This window comes from Rhincodon typus, chromosome 2, assembly GCF_021869965.1.
Source record: "Rhincodon typus isolate 14 chromosome 2, sRhiTyp1.1, whole genome shotgun sequence".
Lineage (NCBI taxonomy): Eukaryota > Metazoa > Chordata > Chondrichthyes > Orectolobiformes > Rhincodontidae > Rhincodon > Rhincodon typus.
The window spans coordinates 105,955,466-105,966,573 of record NC_063333.1 but is presented as its reverse complement, the minus strand read 5'-3'; the positions used below and the strand labels follow the sequence as shown (position 1 = coordinate 105,966,573).

Genomic DNA, 11,108 nt, shown 5'->3' with positions numbered 1-11,108 from the left:
GCTCCTCTGATGCTGCCTGGCCTGCTGATATTGCTAACTTGTTCTCCAACTTCCATGTTTCAAACCTCCAATTTCACTGCTGAAGATTTTGTTTGTTTCCCTAACAGCAGTGACTCATTACTATTACTTGTTGGGGTTTATCACTCCTTGCAGTGATTGCAGTGCTAAATTGCAAGCCCGAACAATCTCGGATGACTCTAAAATAGATTCACTGTCTTACCTTCAGCAAAAGCAACTGTCTGCTTCACATATTGCAAAGTTGAACAAGGACTCCAAAATTAATCAAAAGGTTATGGAATCAGAGTTTTGAAAGTATTGCACCCTGTGTTTTTCACCTAAGCAAGCTCTGGGACAGAAATCAAATTTACCTGCATACAATAGCAAATGCCTCTTTCCCGCAATTTTTATATGGTCTTTCTGCCTTACTCAATATAAAGCTGCACACGGGGCAAGCTAGGACTCTGATATTAAAATTCGCTTGTCCAGTGTTGAACAGATTTGTTCTATGTGATATAGATATATTCACGTTGCTGTGAGGAAAGGCAATCGGAGTTTGTGATCCAGCAAGTGTATAGCTTCAGGACAGGGATGTTCTTGTGCATCTGCTAGCCTCGTCCTCCTAGGTGGTAGAGTTTGCAGATTTAGAAGGTGCTGTCCAAGGAAGCTTGGTGAGTTTCTGCAGTGCATCTTGTAGATGGTGCACACTGCTGCCACTGTCTTTGTCAGTGGTGGAGGGAGTAAATGTTGAAAGTAGTGAATGGAGCTGCACTCACCTAGGCAAGTTGAGAATATTCATTATACTCTTGATTTGTGCATTGTAGATTGAGGGCAGAATTTGGGGAGTGAAGAAGTACATTACTCACCACAGGATTCCCAGCCTCCAACCTGCTGTGTAGTCACAGTATTTATATGACTGCTCCAATTCAATTTTTGATCAGTGGCAACCCACAGGATATTGATATTTGCAGTGGTAATGCCATTTAGTGTAAAGAAGATAGCTGGACTCTTTCTCATTGGAGATGGTTGTTGCCTGGCACATGTGTGCTGTGAGTACTACTTGCCACTTATCAGTCTGAACCTAATATTGACCGTATGTTGTTGCATTTGGACATGGACTGCTTCAGTATCTGAGGAATTGCAAATGATGCTGAGCATTGTGCAATTATCAACAAGTATCCTTATTTCTGATCTTATGATGGAAGTTCCAGGGAGATTATTTGAAGAGAAGGAAAGTTTCTATTCCAGTACCATGCCCTCAACTGAAAGTAAGTTAACTGTTCATGGGACTTGGAGTGTAAAAATTTACATTTCTCTATAATGGCTGTATTTCAAAATTAATCAAGCTGAAACTAAAAAAAAATTATTAGTAATAAGCAACAGAAAGTCGTAGATTTCAATTAGATTGTAAATCTTCACTTGTTTCAAAATAATAAAATCTCCATAGTTTTCCAGTTCACTTCTGTAAGTTTGCATGGATAATTCCTTGATGAAAACCGTTAGTTGGAACTGAACCATCACCAGTGCTGTAACATACAGAAAATGTGGAAGGATCTAGATCACCAGTCTGATCATATTCTTCTCTTCCTTTTGTAAAGAAAGGGATACATTAGGTAGATTTTAAAATGAGAAGCACCCTAATAACTTAACAAAGACAGTCGATCAAATTATATTTCAAAGCCATAGAACAACAAAGCTACAACATAGGACTATGGTGATGCTAAATAGTAGAAGCTGCATGTGACACAGAGCTATGTGATTTCACAGCTACAGATCAGATATAAGCTCTGTGGTCCCACTACTTCCAGTCGTGGATAGCGGTGGACAATTTAAATGAATAACCATTGGTGGAGGCTACACTAATATTCCTATCTTCAATGATGGGGTGAAGCCCAACATGTCAGGGCAAAAGTAAAGTCTGACACGTTTGCATCCATCCTCAGCCAAAAGTGCCAAGCAGGTGATCCATCTTGGTCTCTTCTTGATGTGCCAATTATCAATCAGGCTTCAGCCATAAAAAAACTGAAAAGAATGGAAATGCTCAGCAGGTTTGACGGCACTTGAATATAGAGTAATAAATTTAATGTTTTGAATTAAATATGACTCTTTAGCTGCTGGACCTGCTGAGTATTTTCAGCACTATTTTTCAGATTAAGGCGACTGTCTGTATGGAGTTTGCGCATTCTCCCGGTGTCTGCGTGGGTTTCCTCTGGGTGCTCCGGTTTCCTCCCACAGTCCAAAGATGTGCAGTGTAGGTGGATTAGCCAGGCTAAATTGCCCATAGTGCCCAGGGATGTTTAGGTGAGGTGGGTTAGACATGGGAAATCAGGGGTAGGTTAATTGGTCTGGGTGGGATGCTCTTCGGAGCGGTGGTGTGGACTTGTGGGGCTGAATGGCCTGTTTCCACACTGTAGGGATTCTATAATCTATGATATATGATTTCAGTCTTCACCCAATTTGATTCACTCCACCTGAACATAATCCAGATTTTAAAAACTTCTGTGACTTTTTTTTCAAAAATTTAAACTATGCTTTATAAAATTAGTGCTATTTTGTGATTGCAACGTGATCATCTTAATTGTTCACACTAGCCATCTAAATAGTTGCCCTAAGTAGGATTGTCAGTTTATCTGTGTGCACTGATACACACTGTGACCTTTCTGCAGCTTGGCTCATTTCATTGTTGTATCCTTACTGATTCATTCTTGTTCAAAAATCTGGATTATGTTCAAATCTAGCCCCTAAGGTTGAAAGAGCAGTGTTGTAGCTCATTGAACAATCCATTGCCTGAGCCCCCAAACCTAATTAAATTCTAAAAGTCCAAATCTGTTACTGCATGCGTCTCATACCCAAAGGCGATGTTTAGTAGAAAAGCCAAGTTTACACAAACAGTGTCCCATTGGATTTTTAGTAGAATTCTATTGCATTGAGTAATTACTTTTGGGGAATTGCAACATCTGTACATACTTCCAGATACTTTTCTTAATATGTATACTTGCTACCATATGTATAATCTACTCATTAAAGGTTCCCAGCTTTCAGTAATTTTAATATTTACCAATGCAGTAACGCGTGTAATCATCTAAAGGCTCTGAGGGCACTGTCCTTCTGCTGTAATGTTATTACACTGTAAGAAATGTCTTGTAAAATATTAAGAATTACAACACTATCTTTTCATTTATTTGCAGACTTGGTGTGGTATTTTTGATATGTTGAGCATTTTTAATGTGAAATGCTATGTTGCACATCCCCTATATACTACAATGAAACATGCTACTCCAGAGCCTCTACATATTTTAAAACTCCCAAAATGTTTCAGGATGAAATTAACTTAGAGTTGATATCATTCATAACCACTAATTTACATTGTGCATTCTCTTGAAAACATGGTTTCAAAACCTGCTACTTTCCTGCAAACTTATATACAGGTAAAATAAATTGGAAATTTCAGTGCTGGTGTGATGCCAGGCATGTATGCTGTGTCACTCATTCTGTGCAATATAAATGCTGATTTTCCCCTTCAGTTGGTATTCTTGTTAATTGGATAGATGAGTGCACGACAGAAAGCTTTGACAAAATGTGAATTTTTAAGCAATACTAGATTATGTTGTATTTAACTAATCCTCAAGGATGTTACTGATGCTGGCAAAGCTTCATTTATTACTTATCCTGAATAATCTGTGCTAAACTAATCATTATCTATGTGGTCTTTGCGGCTATGGTGACCCGACATGGTTTTAGTTAGGAAATTCTAATATCTTGATTCAATGATGAAGGAATAGTGATAAAGTACAACAGAGTAGTGTATACTGAAAGTGAAAATTGGAGGTGATGCTTTTCCTGTTGTCTTGCTACACATGTCCTTCATAGTGATGGAAATCATAGGATATGGAAGTGTTGTCAAATTAAGATTTGAGTTAGGAACTTAGGATTTGTGAGCAGTTGTAAGCTGTTTGACCCTTTGAGCCTGCTCCACTATTCAATGTCATAATGGCTCATCTAGTTGTGGTTTCACTTCACTTTACTGTCTGCACCCATTAGCTCTTCACTTCCTTGTCTGTCTAAAATTTAACTCTGCCTTGAATAAATTTAAATATCCAGCCTCCACTAAGTTCTGAGGAAGAGAAATTCACACTTTTATGATCCCTTGAGGGCAAATAAAATGCTCATCTCAGCCTTAAAAGGAAAACAGAATGGTTCTTAATTCTTAAACTGTGTCCCTTAGTTTTAGTCTCACCATGAGGAAACGTCTTCCAGGTGTCCATCCTACCCATTTAGCTCAGATCTTATTAATTTCAGTAGGATCACTTCTTATTCTTCTAAATTCTGTTGGCTATAAGGGTAATCTGTTTATTCTTTCCTTATGAGATAAACCCTTCATCCCAGTTGGCAACTTACTTTCCTACCTTTGAGTGTCATCAGAAAACTTAGCTACCATAACATCTGATCCCCTTTTTCATATCATCAGTATTGATTCTAAATAATTGAGGACCCAGCACTGATCATTGTGGCATTCGCCAGATAATACCTTGCCAATTTATCCCCACCTTCTACTTCCTGTTAGCTAATCAATCCTTTATCATGTTAATGTAGTGCAATACATCCTGCAGATTGTGCACACTGCAACTACAGTGTGCTGGTAATGCAAGCAGTGGGTATTAAGTCAAAGTACACAGTTAAAGTTGAATTGGAGATAGTAGGAACTGCAGATGCTGGAGAATCCGAGACAATAAGGTGCAGGGCTGGATGAACACAGCAGGCCAAGCAGCATCACAGGAGCAGAAAGGCTGACGTTTCCGGCGTAGACCCTTCATCAGAAAAGGGGGAGGGGAAGAGGGTTCTGAAATAAATAGGGAGAGAGTGGGAGGCAGATAGAGGAGAGGATAGGTGGAGAGGAAACAAACAGGTCGAAGAGGCGGGGATGGGGCCAGTAAAGGTGAGTGTAGGTGGGGAGTTAGAGAGGGGATAGGTCAGTCCAGGGAGGACGGACAGGTCAAGGGGGCAGGATGAGGTTAGTCGGTAGGAGATGGGGGTGCGGCTTGAGGTGGGAGGAGGGGATAGGTGGGAGGAAGAACAGGTTAGGGAGGCGGGGACGAGCTGGGCCACAACGATGCCACCCGAAGGTTGCAGGAACAGCAACTCATATTCCGCTTGGGAACCCTGCAGCCCAATGGTATCAATGTGGATTTCACAAGCTTCAAAATCTCCCCTCCCCCTACCGCATCCCAAAACCAGTCCAGCTCGTCCCCGCCCCCCTAACCTGTTCTTCCTCCCCCCTATCCCCTCCTCCCACCTCAAGCCGCACCCCCATCTCCTACCGACTAACCTCATCCCGCCCCCTTGACCTGTCCGTCCTCCCTGGACTGACGTATCCCCTCCCTAACTCCCCACCTACACTCACCTTTACTGGCCCCATCCCCGCCTCTTCGACCTGTTTGTTTCCTCTCCACCTATCCTCTCCTCTGTCCATCTTCTATCCGCCTCCCACTCTCTCCCTATTTATTTCAGAACCCCCTTCCCCTCCCCCTTTTCTGATGAAGGGTCTAGGCCCGAAACGTCAGCCTTTCTGCTCCTGTGATGCTGCTTGGCCTGCTGTGTTCATTCAGCCCTGCACCTTGTTGTCTCTTTACACAGTTAAAGTAACTGTTTTAGCTTGGATGGTGAAGTGTTTCTTAAGTACAGTATAGCTACACACATTGTGGAAAGTGATGAATATTCCATCAGTTTTGTGCTTTGAGCTTTGTAAGTAATGGAGGGGCGTAGAGAGCTGAGGAGATAAGGTACCCATAGATTATTTGCCACCATTTCTTGCCCCAGTGTTCTAACCACAATTCTGGCCTAGTTAAACTTCTGGTTATTGGACATTTATTGATATTGATGATGGAGGCTCTGTGATATTTAAGGGTTGCTGGTTGGATCTTTTCTTTTTAAATGATTATTGTTTAGCACCTACATGGCATACATAGTCATAAACGAATACAACAGTAAGCTGACATGATCTTGACTATTGTTAGTGTTGTGAAGGCATTCTAGAATCATCAATGTTCAATGCCAGTTCTGAACTTCTAACCAAGGACTTGTCATTAAAGAAGTAGCTGAAGGTCTTTTAGCTGCACATAGCTATCTGTTGTGCAAAATTTCCATTGTATGTTGTCTATGTTTGTAATGGCACTGTGTATGTGAAGAGCTTGTTCTGTTGTACCTTTCTGCTAGTATGTCATGGTAACATCTCAGTTTTGTTGTGCAGTGCAAGGTAAATAATTAGGAAATGCAAGTCATTTGCTTTAAACAATTGTTGCTTTTCAAATCAGTTATCTAACTATCCATCTATCAGAGAAAGGTGAATGAAGTTTTTTTTGTTTTTTTTTTGAAACGCCACGTTAGCGTGCTGACCATCATGACAAATAATTTATGATCTGCACTTTTGACATAAAACAATCTAGTGGAACCTTTTGAAGAGGAGCAGAGAATTGTCTTGTCCAGTGTTCTTATAACTCTGAGGATGTCTCTCTGAGTCCTTCCTCCACCAATACACAGCAGCAGTGGGTACCGTGTACAACATGCACTGCAAAAGCTCACCACAGCTTCTCTGACAGTACCTTCCAACCCAGTGAACATAAGCACTTAGAAGAACAAGGCAGCAGATCTATGAGAATACTATCACCTACAAGTTTCTGTCCAAGCCACACACTATCCTAACATGGAAGTATATCACCGTTCCTTCACTGCCATTAGCACAAAATTCTGAACTTTCTTCTTGATAGCATTGTGGGTGTCAAACTTCAAACCACCTTAAACATTCAAACATTCAACACCGATGCAGTGACAATAGTGTACAGCAAGATGCATGGTAGCAACTTCCCAAGACTCCTCCGACAGTACCTTCTAAACCTAAGAGTTCTACCACTTAGATGCACAATAACATCAGATGAATGGGAACATCACCACCAGTAAGATCCCCTCCAAGTCATAAGCCATCCTGACTTGGAACTTTGCCCCTATTTCTTCACCGTCACTGGATCAAAATCCTAGAAATTCCTTCTTTACTGCACTTTGGTTGGGTTTAGGGAATAATCAGGTTGTGTCAGGAGGGACCACTGGTAGTGGGTAGTCAAGGACTAATCAAGTCTGATCAGGGACGTACCTGTAGGTTTGAAGGGGTGTGGATAGAACAGAGAGAGTAACTGGTGGAGTCAGTTAAGTCGTTACCAAGGAATTAAACTAGGTTTTACTTGCCTAACATTTCCTGCATAACTATCCAAATCGGTATACCAGAGGTGTCTGAAGTCTCTGACTTCTGGAGACTCTTTGGAGAACCCTGAGAGGTGAGAAATTGCTGATCAGAAGTTCAGTTTCTCACTGAGGTCTTGTATTGTGACTTCTGAGGAGTCCCATAGCACATCTTTCGGGCATGTTCTCTGACCTTCTGGAGACTGGATGGTCTGGGCCTCCATTTAAACCATTTATAGTATTAAATAGATTATTGTCAAAAAAGGAATAATTTAATGGCAGGGTCAAAATTTCGTGATTTTTTTCATAAAATATATTTATGATGAACTGATAGATTTTTGGGATTGTCAGTTTGATGGGTTTGAAATTTTGCACTTCTAATTAGTGTAGATTTCTTCACAGATGCTATCATAATTGCTGAGTATTTCCAGCATTTTCTGTTTATATTCCACATTTCTAAAGATATGTTCAGTAATTAATCCACATTATTTACCCAAATTTAGCATAAAATTTAACAAACTGAAAATACACCCTTTTTAACTTTTTTTAATCAGTGGATGTTTAGTTCAAGTATGATCAAATGCGTTTCATTTTGTATGGCTTATTCACTTTCAAAAGTGTGTGCAAGTAAATTTGGAAGCCTGATGTAAGTATTGGTAAAGACCATTTTATATTCACATTATAGAAACTTTAAAATTTGACCATATCTGTTAATGCTGAATGTTATGATGTATAATTGGTAAAACATTTCTTGAGGATTTTGAAGGGAATTATATACAGTTAACTTTTAACGTACTTCTGTGCTTTTTTTTCTCTAAGTGACCTCATGTTTGCAAAGGCATTAATAATTAGAAGCCTTTTTCCTAGAATTCAGAAGCCTGAATCTCTGACTGTCCCTGACTCTACAAACTTACCTAGTAGATTATTCCAAATATTTATCACCTTTAGTGTAAAGAGATATTTCTAACATCTGCTTCAAATTTATGTCCTTGCGTTCTACAGCCCTGACTAACCTTTAAGCAATGTTTTTGATTCATCTTATCTACATCATTATTGTATAAACCTGAGTGAAATTCCCCCATCCATATCTTTTCTGATTCCACGCTTGCACATCTTTACATCAAATTATTTAGAGAGATTTAAAATCTGCAATTACTAATTTTTTCAAGATAATAAATGAGTCAAAGGGTGGAGGAAGGTGGGGGGAGGGAGAGAAGGAATGACTCTTAATGCTTATCTTGTTTTCCAGAATTCCTTTCAAGGATTTCACACTAAATAGGTTCCTTTGAAGCCTGGTAACCTGCTATTTAGTTGAAGTATAGCAACTATTCTTCGTGTTGCAACGTTTTACAAACAATAGTTGGATACATAACCAATTAGTATGTTATTAGGTGGAGATAGTTGAGCTGGAGGGAGAAATGTTGACTTTAATGTGGATTTTAAAAGAAGTTTCATCTTACAAAGAAAATTTGACCACTTTTTAAATCTAAAAACAGATGCTGCGAAGGTCTTAAATCTTTGTCACGGTTTTCCAATTTAATACATATTTTGTGTTGCCCCGAACTATTTGTTAACAATCTATGTTCTAAATGTTGCAGATGGGTATTAATTGGCATTCTTACTTTGAGACGGAGGTATAGTTCAAAACACAGGGGCAGAAGTAGGTCATTTGGCACTGAATCCACTCTGCCGTTCATTGAGATCATGGCTGATTTGATAAACTTAACTTCAGTGTCCTGCAGAATCTGGCCATCTCAACCTTGAATATACTTAGCATCCACAGTCCTCTGTGGTAAAGAATTACACAGATTCTCCACACTCTTGAGAAAAGAAAATCCTATTCATTCCTCCCTTAAATGAGTGACTCCTTACTGAGGTTATGCCCTTTGGTCCTTGATTCTCCCACCAGGGGTAAGAGGCCCTTGGCATCTAGCTTGTCATGTCTTCTAAGAATCTTATATATTTCAATAAGGCCTCCTCTCATTCTTCTAAACTCCAGTTAATACAAGCCCATTTTTATATTAATCTCATTTATACAGTTTCCATAACCTTGCTGTTTTTGTCAGGCAGTTCTTTGGTCCAGGCTAATGCCCTGAGGGCACATGTTCAAATCTCGCCATAGTGAAATTTGAATTCAATTAATTAAAAATAAATCTGGAATATAAAGCTAGTCTCAGTGATTGTGCCACAGGACGACCACCAATTGTGGAAAAATCCATTCGATTTACACATGTCCAATATATCTGCCAACCTTACCTAGTGTGACCTACCTCCAAGTCCAGTTTATCCTTAACTGTCCTCTGAAATGGCTTAGCAACCCATTAGGTTTAACAGAATTAAGGATAGGCAGGGATACCCACGTCAGATGAAACAATTAAAACTTGGAGGTGAACATCCAGCAAAGATTCATGCTGCTGTGTCACTGATTTTTTTTTACTTAGGTTGTAACAGTTTTTCATGCATTTAAGAATAGGGCCACACAACTTCACCACAGATTCTTAAATACATGTTTGCTATTGTATAATATATTCAGTGCAGAAACATGCTGTTTCACACAACAGGTGCACACCAATTTTTCTTTTCTGCATGAGCATCCTCCTATGCCTCCTTCCTTTAACCCCGTTCACTATTCCGTTTACCCTCATGTGACTTCAGGCTTCTGTTTAAATGCATTCATGCCAATTGTTTCAAAATCTTGCAAAAATGCAAAAATAGAAAACATATATTGTGAGTTAAATCTCTGGTATTTTGTTTTCTGTCTTTGTTTATTTTTAATTAATAATATTTAATTTTCAAATGATTACAAATTCTATCATTTTATTACCTATTCATTTTCTGATCAGATGTTGTATCAGAGCATTGATGTGTCTGTTTTCTTCAATGATGAATGTTTACAGTATTTTCTGTGTTAAAGACTTGAAACCAACCTTCCCATCATAATTGTAGACCATACAAATTATAATATTGCAATTTGTTTGAATGATAGTTATTATACTCACAGATGAGCATAATTAGAGTCCCCCTGAATAGTGTGTATTATATATTAAATTTCATAAAGATTGACATAATGAAATTTGTGCTGCTTATGGTTTTAAAAAACACTTTATTTTGTTTCAGGTTTACGAAGAGGGTGATTACAGAAAAGTCAGATTTGTTGGTCGACAGAAAGAAGTAAGTTTTCCAAGGTGTAGAGATATTTGGAATGCACTGGAAATTTCTGTCTTCCTAATTATGCATGTTTTCACTTCTTAAGCTACAACATTGAAATTGTAGTAAGGGCACTTAAATATTCAGAATAGAAAAGTCACCATAATCTGACCAGACCACAGGGCTGCTGTCTCATTAGAGAGAGATGACTGGTGGTGGTTCAGCTGAGGGTCACCACGTTTTAGGTGAGGGGTGAGATTGAGCAAGGGTCATTCATCATAACCTCAACCAGTGTGGGCAGTGAACCCACATTGTTGATGGTTTGCATCGTGAACCAACTAAGTGGCCCCCAGTATTCAAACTCACTTTAGTACTAAAGCACAAGGTGGCAAGGGTGCTAAATATACTCTGGGGGATTTCAAATCTGCCAAACCACAGCAAAGTGGCTGAGCAGCAGCACTACTGACTCAGCTGGTTGGGTCCTAAAGGCGATAGCTGCTGTGCTGGGCCAGCAGCAGGTGGTGAGGGAAAAACATAATTGACCTCATCCTTAACAACCTGCTGGCTGCAGATGCATCTGTCCAAGTCAGTATCGGTAAGAGTAACCACCATACAGTCCTTGTGGAGACAAAGCGATAACAAGGTGTAGAGCTGGATGAACACAGCAGGCCAAGCAGCAGAGGAGCAGGAAGGCTGATGTTTCGGGCCTAGACCATAGGGTCTAGGCGGCCCGA

General features: G+C 39.6%; 1 protein-coding gene across 1 annotated transcript in view; it reads left to right on the top strand.

Annotated features, from left to right (window-relative positions):
- ndufs6 (NADH:ubiquinone oxidoreductase subunit S6) overlaps positions 1 to 11,108 on the top strand; it is a 34,506-nt gene that overhangs the window by 12,240 nt on the left and 11,158 nt on the right. The window contains exon 2 of the mRNA XM_048609552.1: positions 10,345 to 10,398. Coding sequence (XP_048465509.1) covers positions 10,345 to 10,398 — 54 coding nt within the window. The remainder of the gene's footprint in view (positions 1 to 10,344; positions 10,399 to 11,108) is intronic.